At 42.5% G+C, this 17,241-nt stretch overlaps 1 protein-coding gene across 2 annotated transcripts in view; it reads left to right on the top strand.

Moving 5' to 3' along the window:
• Positions 1–207: 207 nt before the first annotated feature.
• Positions 208–17,241, top strand: part of NOSTRIN (nitric oxide synthase trafficking) — a 56,906-nt gene continuing 39,872 nt past the window's right edge. Inside the window, exons 1-2 of one of the 2 annotated variants that reach the window (XM_059167113.1) lie at positions 208–491; positions 9,173–9,258. In XM_059167113.1, coding sequence (XP_059023096.1) covers positions 465–491; positions 9,173–9,258 — 113 coding nt within the window. In that variant the 5' untranslated portion in view covers positions 208–464. The remainder of the gene's footprint in view (positions 492–9,172; positions 9,259–17,241) is intronic. The other variant, XM_059167112.1, reaches the window with a different exon arrangement.

Below are 17,241 nucleotides of genomic sequence, written 5' to 3'. Positions count from 1 at the left end.
CCCAGGAGGGGCCGTCCCTCCTTAGGTCTGAAAGGCCCCAACATGCCAGAACGTCATGAAATAAAGAAAATTTTAAAATGTGATAAATACAGTAGGCCAGGAGACTGGGCGTCCTCGGTATCTACCCCGAACACCCGAATTATTGGGACACTTGACGGCTTCTGGGCCTCCTCACAAAGTCAGGCAGTTTAGGACTCAGTATTCTGCCCTCTAAGTGTTTACAGAAGTCATTCTCAACATGTCAGCCCAGCTCTCTTGACCCAGAGCAGTTCTTTGCTTTTTCAGGAAACAAACGGGATGAAAGTGCTGGGCCGGGACTTCCTCCTCAGGGTGTTTGACAGGGACTGACGCACTCTAGGCCCTTTGACTGCGGGAAGTCCAGGACACACCCAGCCTTGATTGTACTTTCTCGAATGCTGAACGCTGGAGCATAGGTAAAAGGACAGAAGGAAGAACATTCTAACATGAGGGACCCACTGACAGATTGCTCGGTGAGTAGCTCTGTGTGGTTTTGCACCTGTGGGTGAGAGGGCGGCCTTAGAGGGCTCAGTTTATATATTAATGGGTTTAAACTTAAGGAATTTGAGACATTCTGAGGATAAACGTGTTTAGACTTTGGACTTGATACAAAAGTCTTATGGCTTTTCTTTGGTTCGATTGCAAACAACCCTTTCTAGCAAATGACAGGGCAGGTTAATAATTGTCATCTTTTATTCTCATATGGTTGGAACAACTTTGAGTGGGTATAGCATCATATTTGCTTACAGATGTGGCTGTTTGGAAAACATTCTGAAGACAGATGCCCAAGGGACCAACATGGTGTGGGGAGCAGCTACCCAGATGCTCAGAACCCGCAGGCAGCTTAGGGCTCTGTGAATGAAGTCAGGGCGGGAGGTTTTGCCATATTTATCCACATCCTGTAGAGTCCAGAATTGTAAGGCCTGCAAATGGAAGGACAGGCGCTCCCACCCTGCCTGGCCTCCAGTGATTCTCAGACTGGTCTCCCAACATGTGTGTTTAGTTCTGGGAGTGTTATCAAAAACAGAAGATGGGTCAAGAGTCTGAAGATGGTATGAAGTGGTCAACAGAAAGAGCAGAGATGAAATTTAGGAAATAAGAAGCAATTAAAATAAGACACGTGGCCAGGGGTCGAGGGGGGGTGCTCCTATACTGTGGACATAAAATAATCTAGAATCATCAGGGTGTTAGCTCAGTAAAGGGTGGCAGAAAACCAAGATCGCTCACATCAGAAGCAAGGAGTTGCATTCATCCCTCAAGTATTTTATCAAAAAAACCTCCCTAACAATAACAAACTGTAGAAAAGCAGATAAATGAGGGCTGCAGGAGAGCCATAAGGAAGAGCGGCAGGGGATTACTGGCTAGATTTTTGTTTCCACAACGGACAAGCACAGGTTTAAAGACGGTGGAGCTGTCAAGGCGAGCCCACAAAATGAATTCATGAATCAGAGGGGCTAGAGGAGATGAAGAGCATTGACTGGTACTATTAATAACGACCGTGTGATAGCAGGTTCTGTCTACTTTCATTTTTTAAATGCAAAAGTAAATATGTGTCTAACGTAAAAACAAATTCCAACAATATAGTTGTATATAGATTCTAAGATGGAAAATTCTCCCCCTCCGTTTCCTCCTTCCCAATCTTTTCTTCATTGGGAAGCACAGACAATTAAAAAAAAAAAGTCTTTTATCGTTCATGTATTTGCTGTGTATTTTTCTCTCTCTGCATTTGCTCCCTTACCAAAGGTTACCGCCTTTCCTTTCTTCCCACCGATACCCCTGATGATGTTTTTGCATGGGGGTGGTTGAGCAAGGCAGGGATGGGGTACAGCAACAGTCACCAAAGAAGAAAGTCAGGACCACATGAAGAGTGAGATAGAAGAGAGAGAAAGTAGGATCAAGTTAAGTTAAGGGAGCAACACAAACACAAACTAGTAGCCTGATGTTCTTTTCAGAGGCTGCCTTCAGATCAGGATCTGGGAGACATGTTTCCTTCTGAGCAGCCCCCCAAGAGAACCTGTCACCGCATGTATGGGTCAGCCTCATGCCCCCTGCTTAACGTACTTAGGGGTTCTTTTCCCTCAGCTGAGCCATCTCCTCAGGGACTCCCATCTTTATCCACAATCTGAAGTTTTCTCTCTGGGTCCAGTGCCATCAAAGGTAGTCTGGGAGTCAAGAGGAGGCCGATACCCATCCCTTCGGCCAGAGTTCCCAAATTTTCTAAAGTCATGGAATCTTCATTTAAATTTGCAACTGTTTCATTTTCAAGGGTTCACATTGATTTCCTGGTGCAGTTTTAGCTTGTGCTTGGGGAATAATGTTGTAAGAAGATAAAGCTTCAGTTTGGCGGCAGAATAAAACAAAGGAATGGACTGCCAACGAAGGCTTCATGAAACACAGGCATGGCTTCATGAGGAAACCAAACAGAACCCAAAGATTTAACCCATCTGCAGAATGTTGCAATCCATCCCTATGGCTGCATGGAACATGATTAATTCATAAAGCCTTAGCTTAACTATAGTTTTAAGCTGATCTGCCCCAGGGGGTCCATGTATGAAAATCAGTGGTTACACGAAATTCATTGGGAAAAACATGGTCTCTTTGTTTCTACTAATCTAACTGAAATTTTAGAATTTACTTCAGAGGTACCTGGATGGCTCAGTCAGTTAAGCATTTGTCTTTGGCTCAGATAATTGTCCCAGGGTCTTGGGATGTAGCCCTGAGCTGGGTGTCAGGCTCCTTGTTCAGCAGCCCCCCTCATGCCCCCACCTCATGCCTCCCCATGTCCCCCCCATGCCCTCCCTAATGCTCATGCACCCTCTCTCTCTCTTTCAAATAAAAAGAAAAAATCTTTAGAATTTACTTCAATTCTGAATATAAGCAACTGACTTCGGTACTACCACAATGTCTGTGATTTGTAACCCAAAAAACTCATACCTATTTTTATATAATATCACAGGGGTTGCAATTATCTAGAAATATTGTATATATTCCGTGTGATTTAGAAATTTAAGTTATTCTGAAGACTTGTTATTTAGTATGTTAATTGAATAGCACATGTAATTTTTAAATGCTTTTTTATAATTTTTTTTATTTTTTATAAATATATAATATATTTTTATCCCCAGGGGTACAGGTCTGTGAATCACCAGGTTTACACACTTCACAGCACTCACCTTAGCACATACCCTCCCCAATGTCCATAATAAATGTATTTCAATATAATGTTTCTTTTGTAACCCTATGCTATTTTCTTGAATGCATTTTAAAAATATTCTGAGTAAAGTATAGATTTCACAACACACCCAAAAAACCCATAATACCCAAAAATATTTTAAAATCTCTTATTAAGTTCATGCTCCAGTGACCAAGATAGGCTAATAGCTGTCAGTGTCTATGCTCAAATTATTAGTTACCAGGGTAGCACAAAGATGGCCTAAAAGTTGTGTAGGCTTTTAACTAATCTTAAGCATGTCAGAACTTATTTGAGGAAGGTTTTGAAGTTGTTTTTGCAAAGGAACATATTTGGCTCTGGGCCTTGATGTCTCTGAATTTAGCTTCTATACCTATAAAGAAAGGAAGGAAGAAAGAAAAGGAAAAAAGAAGCTCAGTGAAATTTTCAAATCCAGGTGCAAGGCAGTAGACAGGAATCGAACTATCTCCAAATGAAATGATCCAACCATTTTTCTTCAAAATCAGCCCTTCCTGTGAAATAAAACCATGGAAATCATGGGCAGATAATAGGCTGTAACCAAGTTTAGGCTTTTACTCACTCTGCAGTGTCCAGGTAGGAACCTGTCAAAGCAGGCATTTTGGACTCCATATAGTCTGTCCCTTCCCATAACACCATCAGCTGCTGAAGCAGCACCAGCCAGTCGTTGGGACACCTCTTCCAGCCACCTCACCTGCCAGTCTGGGCGGCTCAGCCTGGGTCATGGGATGTTCACTTGCGCTAAGACAGAAGATAACCGTTACAATGGTCCATGACTTCTGAGGGATTCTGGTGCTTTGCACAGATAAGGAGGCAGATTGGGTCTGACCACATAGATGTCCTGTGGCCCACAGCATCCCTGAGATAGGTGATATGTCCCCCACATCTCACAGGCCTGTTTCCTCCTCTGGAAAGGAAGAAGAGGAGATATGGAGTGAACTATACTTTTTAGTGTTCTGTATCTCATAACTTATGATGGTCTGCCGTGGGGATTCCAGATCTCACCTAGATAGTCCATTGGTTAGCAGAGCAGTGGTTTGAAGTATTATTCCTTGTGAATCAGAATTCACAAAAAACAGTACCGTCATGCCTGTCATAGGAAAGACATCAAACAAAAGCTTATTTGATTAAATATAAATGGAATATCACAGTTTATTTGATACCCTGAGGGTATCACTGTCCAAAAACTTTCCATACTGCCATCTAGAATAGAAATGGACTTTTCTAGAATAACAGAATTTAACCTTCATCATTCAAATTGTGGAAAATCAGAAAGAACAGCTAGTCTGGGGTTGATACATTCTGTACTGTTTAGAAGTTATTCCATGATTATTCCATGTGCTCATGACTTTGCTCCATTTTTGGTGACGACAACGTTTATACAACAGAATTTGCTTACAAAAGCTGGGCAGAAATAAGCTTTTTAGACTGAATGGGAAATGCCTGTGTATACCAATTTTCTTGGTGAAGGGGTTTTTTACGGGCTCAAAAATGTCCCAGATATTCCATCACTAGCCTGAACTTCCTTTATCAGGGAAAAAATACATAACCTTTTTCCTAGTAATTAATGAGCCCAACGAGAGACAGCACGTTAATAAAAATTCCTACGGAGATGTAAGATCAACAGTAGGTTCTTTTCCTGGAATGAGTATTTGGTAAGGGTCGGGTATTTGAAAATTCAGTGGGTGGGGAAAGAACACCAAATATCTACCTTCCATATGATTTTGACTAGAGAAAATATTCTTGTGTAGTTGATAACATTAGGAAGCCATTTGTACTGATCATAACACTTAAAGGTAACTATTACTCTGAATAAACCTAGTGCAATTATACTGATTAGCTATTTATAAATATATTTATTTCTGGTAGTTTCTCTAATTGATTGGCTCACTTAATATTTCTAATCACGGCTCTGCCCTTAACTAATGAAGTTACTTTCAGCTCTTTGGTGCTTAACTATAAAATAAAGGGATTAGACTTTAGTGATTTTCAAGCTGTTGAAAGGTGATGGGGCTAGTGTGTGCTCCATGGAATCCCTCCAGTGGCCTCTCTGGTGGATGAAGTAGGATGCGAAGGAGAGGTGAGATCCAAAGGGATCGAAAGGTGACATTGATCCAAAGCCAAGGTCAAGAGATTTCATCACCTCAAAGTAGACATGTTCCAAGATTTTCTGAGCTCTCTCTCTGTCTCTCTCTCTCTCTGTCTCTCTCTCTCTCTCTCTCACACACACACACACACACGCATGTGCGCGCCACGCACGCGCATGCATGACAAGATGGTCCTGGGTTCTGCTTTGATATTTATGCAAGTTTTTTCTTCACAGATTTTGTCTTTAGGTCTGAGTAGATGGTACATGAAGAAAGGTACACAGTGTCTGTTTCGGTCTTTTATTTATCGTTGTCACCTTTATCTCAGGGGAGATCAGGGTTTGTCAGGGAGTGTCAGGTACATTGCATACGGGGTCAAGATAAAGATCCTCTCCCATTGCTGTGATAACAACAGCCTGCGGTTGTCTGATCATCAGGTTAACAACAACAGAATATATTGAGCGGCTTCTGCACTAGCGCGTGCCTGGACATCCAGGCAATTCTAATTAGGATCTCAACAGGGTTTAAAAAAATGTAATTAGATAAATCTTCATATGGAAGAATAGATACCCAAGTATAGCCAAAGAAATTATGAGAAAGAAAAAACAGTTATTTAAAGAGAAATCAGAAGCAAAGTGTTAAATGTCTCTATAACTTAAGTAGTGAGTTCATAATGGGTATCATTTTTATTATCTGTATTATTATTATTTTATGAAACATAAAAATGTTTCATAATTTAAAATAAAAAGTTAAAAGATTGTGTATGAGTTAGAACTATGCTCAGCTGCACATTTCAAATTCTAAAAATAAGAGTGGCCTTAAAAAATTCTATTATTTTATTTCTCTCACACAGAACATAAGTCCAAAAGTAGAGAGCTAAGGGCTTGTGTAGTGGGCCCCAGGACCATCAACAACCCAGGATCTTTATCTCTTTCTGCTCTACTATCTTAGCACAGGGCGTCTATACTCAATTTTACCTTATGGCATCAGTCATCATTTCTTTCTTTTATTCAAATTTAAATTCAATTTAATTAACATACAGTGTATTATTAGTTTCAGAGACAGAATTCAGTGATTTATCAGTTGCATACAGCACCCAGAGCTCATTTCTTCAAGTGCCTTCCTTAATGCCCATCATCCAGTTACCTCATCCCCACACCCACCTCCCCTCCATCAACCCTTAGTTTGTTCCCTATGGTTAAGAGTCTCTTACAGTTTGTCTCCCTCTCTGGTTTCATCTTATTTTACTTTTCCTTCCTTTCCCCTCTGTTCATCTGTTTTGTTTCTTAAATTCCACATATGCGTGAAATCATATGGCATTTGTCTTTCTCTGACCGACTTATTTCACTTGGCATAATCCCCTCTAGTTCCATCCACATCGTTGCAAACAACAGCAAAATTTCATTCTTTTTGATGGCTGAGTAGTATTCCATTGTATATGAATACCACATCTTCTTTATCCATTCATCTTGTCCTTGGACACCTGGGTCTTTCCATAGCTTAGCTATTGTGGACATTGCTGCTAACTATCGTTTCTTGAAAGTTCAGGTGTCAGGAAAGAGGAGGAAGGAAACTTCACTGAAACCCCACACAAAACTCTCGCCCATGCTGCCTTGAGAAGCATTTAGTCACATGGCTTCCCCTAAGGGAGAGACACTGAGAAATAACTTTATGCCAGGGGCGTGAGCCCTGCTCAACATATACTTGTTTTCTTCTCATGATACTTCTATGTGATTTGTGGGATGTTATTTGGTGATATTTGTGGGATGTTATTTGGTGATATGGGAAAAAAATAAAAGGCTTAAGGGGAACTTAGTGAAAGTGTTTAGTGAACAGAGGAGCCAATAAAAAAGCTAAACGGTCTTAAAATGTTCCCTAAAACTTTCCCATTGTCCTGGTAAGGGGAGGAAGGAGGACTTATAATATCACATCATTCCTATGCCAAGTTATTTTTATGGAACTAAAAATGGCTTGATTGCCAAATAGTGATTTTACTCTCATGACTCGGAGGAGAATCATTTCCTCTAGAGAGCCTACACCTAAAACCCACTGTAGGGATGTTTTGCTTGCTCTGCAAAGAGGTTTAAAATCTGTAAATTATTTGCTGCAGTTGTTTTCGGAAAATATATTTCAGCGGCCAATCCTTATTTCATCTTTTTGGGACAAATTGGAGTATCTGGCCAGCGTGGGCCACATTCCCTGGGTCCAGAGCAGTGGGGGCAGCTGTCTGTGTAGCTTGACCCCCACCCCCCACTCCCACTGCTCACTCATTCAGATGCTGATAGGTGCCTGCAGTCCCATAATTTTGCCAACCTTGCTTTAGGAGTTAACAATGTCTTTGTAAAGAGCTTTGCCCCCTGACCACTGTCCTTGAGCCCAAGGCGGTTTCAATGAAACCTCCTGTGTGTCTACCAAATCCTGCTCTGGCTTTCTGTGCTCAGTTCAGAGGGAAGTGAAACCACTGCATGAAGACGAAGGAATTTAGCATCTATAGAATGATTGTTTTCCTATTGCCTAGGTATTGGTTCTTTCCAGCCCTGAAGGTAGAGACCTGGTCAGGTCATTGCTTTAGGTCCTTTCCTCCTCCATGGCCCCATGTCCTCTGCTGGCTACTCTGCTCGCATCAGACACCGGGTCCTCCTGTGACAACTGAAAGGTGACCTTGGCCCTGAGGATTCATGGATGTGAACCTGCCGGCTGTGTAGTAGATGCTCAATGAATGAGAGTTCTCAGTACAGTGCCCAACGGAGCGCTCCTGGAGCACAGAAGACACAGGCTCATCAGATGAGCAGAGCTACAGCACGGCACTTGTTTCGTAGAGAACTTTCATCCTCTTCTGTAAAATCTCATTTTATTTTTTTTTAAGATTTTATTTATTTATTTAAGAGACTGGGAGCAGGTGGGGCAGAGGGAGAAGCAGACTCCCCGCTGAGCAGGGAGCCCAACTTGGAACTTGATCCCAGGACCCTGGGATCACTACCTGAGCCGAAGGCAGATGCTAAATCAATTTAAAAAATGCAATGAGGTAGCATACCTCCCAGATGAAAACTCTGAGGGAGGGCTCTGGGGATCGTTCTACCACCCAACTGAGCTACTGTCTGTCAGGAAAACTGCAGAATTCATTCACATTTACTCTGTCCGTCTGAACACTTAAAATCTATTGTCATCAGCATCTACTTTTACAAATATGATTTTCAGGAGGACATTGTGGAGTTCTGAATTAAATGACAAAAGCTTTCCCTTGGAAGTCTTATGTCTGGAGGCTAAATTCATATAGAAATGAATTTCTAAAGGTTTATTCCTACATGTATAAAAGTTTGGGACAACAAAAATGTTCAACTCCTTGTTCCAACGTTCTTATTACTAGAATAAATGAGATACAGAGGGACTAGGGAACATATTACTAACTCATTATTTATTCACTTACATCATCATATCTCAGCCCTCCTACGATATTCACTTTAATGAGTTTGGGTTTTGACACCCAGGCATAGTGTTGTGAAGTTTGGGAGGGGGACACAGAAAATGATGACTCAAGATACATACTGCAGAATGTACTCTGAACCATCCTGGGAACAAAAGAAGTGACAGAAAGTTAGACTTCAAAGTCACCCCACTGCTGAGTCATTGCCTGGGGAGAAACAGACAGACCAGCTTTATTTTTGAAAAGTTCTCCAAGATAGTTCACAGCCAGGCGTAAGAGACTTAATCTTTATTTTAGGAACTCACCCAAAAGGTGTGCATCCCTGTAGCTGCACGATCATTGACAGTGACAATCATCATTGCGGAGCATGCGGAATTCAGAGGAGTTCTATTTTGGACGTGCTCATAACCCGTCTGTGCATCTTTTCTCTTTCAGTATAATAAAGTGTACAAGAACCTAAAGGAGTTTTCTCAAAATGGAGAGAATTTCTGCAAGCAGGTCACATCCATTCTTCAACAAAGGTACAGAGCGCACATTTGCAAAAAACGGTTCTTCCTCTTTAGTTGGAGCTAGCGATATGACTGTTGGAGTGATTACAAGCTGTCCTACTTTCCAGAACTCGGTGTTATATTTTGGTACTTGAGAGACTGATTTGAAGAGTGATTCTCCTCTGTTGCACATTTATCACTGGGGTACCATAATAATCAAGAAACAACAGGAAGTAATTCTGCGTGGGAAGGCTCAGTCAAGTCTCTTTTGACTCCTCAGACTGAGTTTATCACGCCCTCCTGAGGCATTCATTGTGCCTGCATGTCCGCCATTATTGTACTTCCCACACTGATGGCAATTATGAGCTGACATTTCTGTCCCCCCGCTACAGGGGAAGGCTTGTTCATCTTTGCGTCCTGAGCTTTGAGAGTCTTGGCTTTTGACTTCATCAGTAAATGTCTGATGAATGAAAAATGACCATTTTTCAGTATCACCTTTTCTTTTCTTTTTTTTTTTTAAGATTTTGTTTATTTGACAGAGATCACAAGTAGGCAGAGAGGCAGGCAGAGAGACAGAGAGGGAAGCAGGCTTCCTGCTGAGCAGAGAGCCCGATGTGGGGCTCAATCCCAGGACCCTGAGACCATGACCTGAGCTGAAGGCAGAGGCTTAACCCACTGAGCCACCCAGGCGCTCAGTATCACCTTGTCTTAAGACTAGATGTGATATGTGTCAAGTTGGTGACTGTGCTAAAATGAGCACCCCAAACTCAGTCAAGAAAGTCACAGAAGTTCCTATTTTGAGTTGGGCCACTAAGGGTCTCCAAGCCATTTCCCCACATCTAGACAGCTCTATAATAAACAACACTAAAAAGGCCTCCAGAAGAGACTGCATATTCTTTTAAGGTAACCCTTTCAAATTTAAAATAATTGCAAGTGTAGTAGACATGGGCCGATGGCCTCCTGCGTTAGTAGAACGACAACAGAGGAGAATATTAGCATCATCGGGAACCATATATGAGGCCAAGGAAAGATACAGGAAAGCTCAAACAGGCATTTATTAAAAGAAAAACAACTTCCCCAAAAGACCCACAAAACAAAAATAGGTTTGTCAAACAGAGTTGAAAGAGAAAAAATTAAATTAAGATGCTTCTGTAGCCAATTGCCTTGATTCTATGAGAGGAACAGGGAGGACCAATCTGAGAGGGAATCTCTTCCGTAAGAAATTTTTTTTTTATTTTAAAATTTATTTTATTAATTTCAAAAGAAATTAATAAAATATGGCCAGTTAACCATTATACAAATTCAACCCATTAGCTATATGAGAAAGCACTTCCCTCCTGCAGATCTGGAAGCCTCTGTAAATATATTAGCCATGCATATGACCTGGATCAAAAACATCTGGGCTTTGATTATTTTGATGCACCTGTGTTCAAAATTTGTCCCCAGTAGGCAGGTGGTAAAAAAATGCCTCACAAACTGACTCAACAATGAACAGAATAAATCTGAGGCAATCACTGCCCCCAAACTGCCTTATTGCTTTCTCTCTTGAAGTTGCTTCCTCGGGCTACCATCTTTCCTAGACTTAGTCATGCACAAAGCCTTCCACCCACATGTTCTACAGCGTCAAACAAGCTCCAGTGAAGTAAAAACACTTGGGTAGCTAAGAATACTTTGCTCCGGGACGCCTGGGTGGCTCAGTTGTTGGTTGGACGACTGCCTTCGGCTCAGGTCATGATCCCGGAGTCCCGGGATCGAGTCCCACATCGGTCTCCCAGCTCCACGGGGAGTCTGCTTCTCTCTCTGACCTTCTCCTCGCTCATGTTCTCTCTCACTGTCTCTCTCTCAAATAAATAAATAAAATCTTTAGAAAAAAAAAAAAAAAGAATACTTTGCTCCATGGTTTTACCTTCTTGTGGAGCAGAATTCAGAATCTGAAGATCTTTTTTTTTTTAAAGATTATTTATTTATTTGATGGAGAGAGAGAGAGCACAAGCAGGCAGAGCAGCAGAAAGAGGGAGAAGCAGGCTCCCCGCTGACCAGAGAGCCCCAGTTGGGACTCAATCCCAGGACCCTGGGATCATGGCCTGAGCCAAAGGCAGATGCTTAACCCACTGAGCCACCCAGAGGCCACCTAGAATTTGGAGATCTAAAGAATACTACTGGTTAGCAAAATTACATGCACTTTTCTGGGATAAAAACTACATAGTGTAAATACAAAAGGGGAATCTAATATTTTACCCTGACCAGCAAATTTATGCTAGGTATTAGGTCATTTATGCATTAGATGCATTTTGTAAAGCTAATTAATTAATTAATTTTAAATTTTAGGTAGTCAATATACAGTACAGTATTGATTTCAGGAGTAGAATTCAGTGATTCATCACTTACGTACAACACCCAGTGCTCATCATAAGTGAGCTCCTTAATACCCCTTACCCATCTAGCCCATCCCCTACCCTCCTCCCTCCATCAACCCTCAGTTTGTTCTCTGTTAAGAGTCCCCTGGATTTTTACCGTGTGGCTGGGACCTCTGCCCACCCAATCAAGCCTAACACCTGGAAGCCATCCATGACCCCTTGTTCTATCTCATCTCATGACCACGTCTTCCTCTTTCTCTCTTAACCACCTTTCATACCTGTAGCTTTCTTCTCATTTAATGGCCTCTGTCATTGTTCTGGGGGAAAAAAAAATCTCTTAACCTAGTAGGTGAGGATGAGGTCACAGTTTCTGAGCATGTGCCTTTGTCCTTTAAATCCAATGTGTGATTGTGTTAAAGTGAACCCTATGACTTTGACATCAGATATTTTGGGAGCTGCTGTGTGTTTCTGGCTAAGTCAGAGTTGCTGCTACAAACAAAGGGAAACTGAAACCACTAATTGGACAAAAGAAACTAAGCATGACCATGAATTGCAGAATTTCCAGGCAAAATGATGTTTCAATAACAACTGCACTTTTTCATCATCACCAATTAGGCCAAATTGGTAGGCAGCTGAGCTTGGCAGTGCAGCATTTTCTGGACTTAAAGCTTGATTGTGGTGCTGTCTCTTGTAGTCACATGCTAATGTGGACTTGCCATGCAGAACTACATTGCCAGGGCTTTGTAAGCAAGATGTCTGGAACAGTTGAGTATCCAAGGACAGTAGAGGCCCTATTCTGGTAATGTAAGTGTAATAATAAGAAAATAAACCCTTAATATCTTTCATTTATTTATTCACTCGATCTGTAAGTATTTACTGCATGTATTTTATGGGACTGATACTCTTAGTTCAAAGAAGCCCCATTTGCTCCTTCATGATAACTTTTAGAATGCTGGCCTCTGGATTTGTCTTCAAAATTGTCTATGTCATATCCTTCAATGGAAATGCTTACACTCTGCATTCCAAGAGTACCACTGATTTTCCTGATGGGGTTTCTCATTACTTGTCTATACTCTAAGTACAGGATAGTTTTTGTAAAGGGTACCAGCTTTCTAGGTATTTTTCTAATAAAAGGGAGAGGGATCATTGACTTATATGTAATAAATCTACCCATTTAAGAGGAAAGTATGACCAGCACTCATCTCCAGATGGCTCATGGGAAACAGCTTTTCATTCTTTGTATATCCGTTGCATCTGTTGAGCCACTAGCAGTCACTGTCCCCCTTATGAGTCCTTGCCATCCCTCCCACCAACTTCACCATCATGGATTTGTGCATGCTGTGTCCTCTATCAGGTAGACGCTTCTTCACCTTGGTTACCAGGCTCCATTCAACGCAGTCTTCACGATTTGGTTATCCCCTCGTGTGAGCCTTCCTGGACTCCAGTCCCATCTCAAAATGGTACCCATCAGAGATGCATAGAACCAGTGCTCGTCTCTGCGCTAGACCCTACTGCCCTATACTGTCGGAGTCTATTCACTTGCCTGTCTCCTCCACTGGAGGCCGAACTCCTTGAGAGTCTGTGTATCCCAGGGGACCAGCACAGAGCCTGGCACAGAGCAGGCATTCAATAGACGTTCACTGAGTGAATCAATGTGTTAATGTAAGAATGACTTCAGGCACTCAGAACTTTTAAGAAGTTGAAGATAGGCTATTTCTGAGGTGCAGTAAATAAGTGTGTCCAAGAAATTTACTCACATGGTATATAGAATATTCTTTTGAACAAAAGCTAGAAAAGAATGACAAAACCCTGGGAGACACCATTTATCCAGCACAATTTCCAGATCAGGCACTGTTTTAGATTCCTCTTATACTTGTTCTCCTTTACTTTCTTAAAATTCTCACAACTCAATGCACTGTGAACGTACTCTGGTACATTCCTAATATACAGGTGGGGGTGTGGGAAAGAAGATACAGTTTGATTTCTACCCAGCTCATCGCAGGCTTGGTGTAAGGGCATCTGCCAACTGAGCAGGCAGTTTGAGGCACCACCAGCCGTGGGTGTTCCAATGTGTTCAAAGGCCCTGGTCCAGCTCCCTTCAGAGTCTGGAGGTCCTCTGTGGGAAGGAACATCAGCAGCCATTAAGCCCAGTAGCTTTTCTTTTCTTTTTTTTTTTTTTAAGATTTTATTTATTTATTTGATAGAGAGAGAGAGAGAAAGTGAGAGAGTGCGAACAAACAGGAATAGTTGCAGGCAGAGGGAGAGGGGGAGAGGGAGTAGCAGGCTCCTTGTTGAGCAGGGTGCCTGATGCAGGGCTTGATCCCAGGATCCTGAGATCATGACCTGAGCCGAAGGCAGATGCTTAACCCACTGAGCCACCCAGGTGTCCCAAGCCCAGTAGCTTTTAAACCTGGTAAGACAGAGGTGTATGGGAGTCCTCAGGGACCCCTTCAGGAGTAAGCAGAAGTTAGATGTGGAGGGCTCAGCTCCCTTGTCACAACCACTCCCGTTATATCCAGAATATAACATTTCTATGAGATGGTGAGATTCTGTATAAAACTTTGTTTTCCAGCTAAAAAGTTTTGAATAGTGCCCTTTTTGTCCATTATACCTGCCTTCCCCCATGACAACACTTCCACCTGACTCCACGGACCTCACTTTGTTCCAGAATGACCAGGCAGGGAGAATGTGAAGTCTAGAGCTAGGGCAGCTGTCACCCGCTCCCTGGGCTGGGAGTGGGTGGGAACTGAGTAGGTGTCCTGAGTCTGGCTCTCCCATTTCAGCTTCTCATACTGTTCTTAGCAGGCAGAATTAAGGCAGTCAATACTGATGAAATGGGAGTTGTGGGCTAGCCAAAGAGCCCAGCCGCTTGAATAACAGAGCTTCTATGTAAAAATGTCCTTTAAATATCCTCTAAATAACTGACTTTTAAAGATATCCTATTAGTAAGACAGGCTTGTGACTGTCTTTTAAGAGGCAGACTGCTAAGGCTTGGGGACAAGGCCAGCACACCAGCCCCCAAGCTGGAAGCTACTGCTGGTAGAAAATAGGCAACAAGGAATAGGGGTGTTTATGAACAAAGATTTCAGATTACTAAAATGCCTTCTTAACTCAAAATGAAGGGATGGCTCTGTCACCTGCTGTTCCCAAGCTTGAGAAAGCTTTGGTTCAAGTTTAATTAGTCTCTCCTAGACACAAGGGCCAGCTACAGTCTTTTTCTTTTCTTTCTTTTTTTTTTTTAAAGAAGATTTTATTTATTTATTTGACAGAGAGAGAGAGAGAGAGAGAGAGAGAGGAGGAAGCAGGCCCTCTGTTGAGCAGAGAGCCCTACGCGGAACTCGATTCCAGGACCCTGAGATCATGACCCGAGCCGAAGGCAGAGGCTTAACCACTGAGCAACCCAGGCACCCCTCTTTTCTTTCTTTTTTTTTAAAATCACTTTTGATCATCTTAATTTTAATAGAGAAGGATACACTAAAATGGATGACATGGTCACTTCTATTCTTAAAGTTTAATTTGTGCTCTAACATATGGAATCTGATGCCATATATTTTTCCTCTCTCCTTTCTTTCAGAAGTGTCATTTATTTTAAAATCCAAGACAAATGTTGGTCTTTGTCTTACTGGTTGGTCTTCATTATTACTAATGAAAATTTATTGACCTGCCCCCACGTGCTGAGAGGAAATTATGAGAATATAAGTGGATTAAAACTCAATGCATGCCATTTTCCTGGTTCAGGATCTTTGAGGCTCACTGGAAAGTTGTGAGTCTGAGTTACCCATTGAAGTACATATACATACATCATCAATTTCATATGTGCCAAGACAACTGCTTGGAGAAGAAATCTCAACTATAGGGCTAGAACATTAAGCACCGTGTTTTTAACAAGCTTGTTTCTGATTATTTTAATGAGGTAATGAAATTCTCTGTCTCAGGTTCACTCTGCTCTCTTAACTCCCTTTTCGTGCCAGGAGTCATGATGAAAGCAGCTCCCTTCGAGGACTGAGAAGAAACCAATGGACACAGGGCTGCACATTGCCATCTTTGCCTTGGGAAAACCCTGCTGTCAGTTCATTTCTGTTTAGCAGGAATTCTCAAAGGAGATACAGACAGACACACACACACACACACACACACACAATTAGACCATCAGCGCAGACGAGCCCACGGCAGTGTCTGTTTCAGTGTATAAATGATCTGACTTGTAAAAGTAAAAGCTGTCTCTCTGCTTGCCATGGCTTCTTAGAGCAATTTTCTCTGAGGAGGAATTTACCCATCAACCCCTGTTAAGATACAGGCCGTGGGCTGCCAGAACCGAGGAACCTTTCCTTGAGTAGACAGGGTCACCAGAAAGAGAGCTCGGAGTGTTACACTCCTCTTGTACCCACACCCATCCTTCTAACCCCACTGGCATTGCATTTCCTTCGGACTGGCAGGGTGAGCTGCTGAGGAGTCTGAAATGGTCATTAGGGTTTAAAATGCAAGAGCAGATGTTTGCAACCTGCTTTGCTTGATGAGTTTAAATGCCATGTCTAAAATGTTATAGGGTCACCATCCTGCTGCAGGTGGAGAGGCAGGGACACCGTGTAGTGCTGTTCTGAGAGGCCGTGTCCACCTCTGCCTGGTTTCAGAGAGCTACGCTGGGGACAGCTGATATCATAGCTCCCTCCTTTCTGCTCTCCAGATCTAGGAACATAACCTAGGACCTGCTTAAGGCAGGGAACTGCCTCCTTCACATCTGGGAACATAGGTTAGGATCACAGCGCCGCTTTCAGAAGAGGCCAGGCCAAGCTCATTTGTCTGTGCTGAGGCTTCTGGGAATCCTTTCTCTGGCTGCTAAGCTGCCAGAAGCCACGGTGATTCAGAACACTGACGGCAAAGGTGAAGTGAGAGGTGGTGTCAGTTTTTTAAAAAGTACTTACCTTTGTCTTCCTCTGCAATTCTCCATCTCCAGCCTCTTACCCACCGTTTCAGAAGCAGGAAACTGGAGTAACCAAGCAGGGGCTTTCTCGAGCCAGACTGCCCGGTTTGTGTCCCAGCTCTGTCCCTTCTTCCTGTGTGAACTCAGACAAGTTAACAAACTAGGCTGTGCATTGGTGTTCCCCTCCGATAAATGGGTAGAGTATGTGTGCCTACCTGATGGGAGTTACCATGGATTAAATGAGGAAATACACCTAAAACACTCAGAATGGTGCCTGGCATATTGTTAAGTGCCCAAGAAATGTTGGATGTCATCTTTCTTTTTTTTTTTAATTTTTAAAAAAGATTTTATTTATTTATTTATTTGTCAGAGAGAAAGAGAGAGAGAGAGTTCAAGCGCACAGGCAGGCAGAGTGGCAGGTAGAGGTGGAGAGAGAAGCAGGCTCCCTGCCGAGCAAGGAGCCCAATGCGGGACTCGATCCCAGGACCCTGGAATCATGACCTGAGACAAAGGCAGTGGCTTAACCAAGCCACCCAGCCTTCCCGGATGTCATCTTTCATGTGCAGACAGAGCACAGGTCGAGCATCAGCCACATGTCACAAAGGATGACAACGCCTTTGCATATGCAGCGTTTCTCTTTACACACAAGTATCTTAGAAATCAATTAATTAATTGAAACTCTGTAGGCTGGTTTCCTACGGCACTCAAGAGAAGGCCCACAGAAGTACTAGGACTGTG

The sequence above is a fragment of the Mustela lutreola genome, chromosome 3, assembly GCF_030435805.1.
Source record: "Mustela lutreola isolate mMusLut2 chromosome 3, mMusLut2.pri, whole genome shotgun sequence".
In the NCBI taxonomy this organism is placed as follows: domain Eukaryota; kingdom Metazoa; phylum Chordata; class Mammalia; order Carnivora; family Mustelidae; genus Mustela; species Mustela lutreola.
The sequence above is the reverse complement of the archived record's forward strand: the minus strand, read 5'-3'. Positions and strand labels throughout refer to the sequence as shown.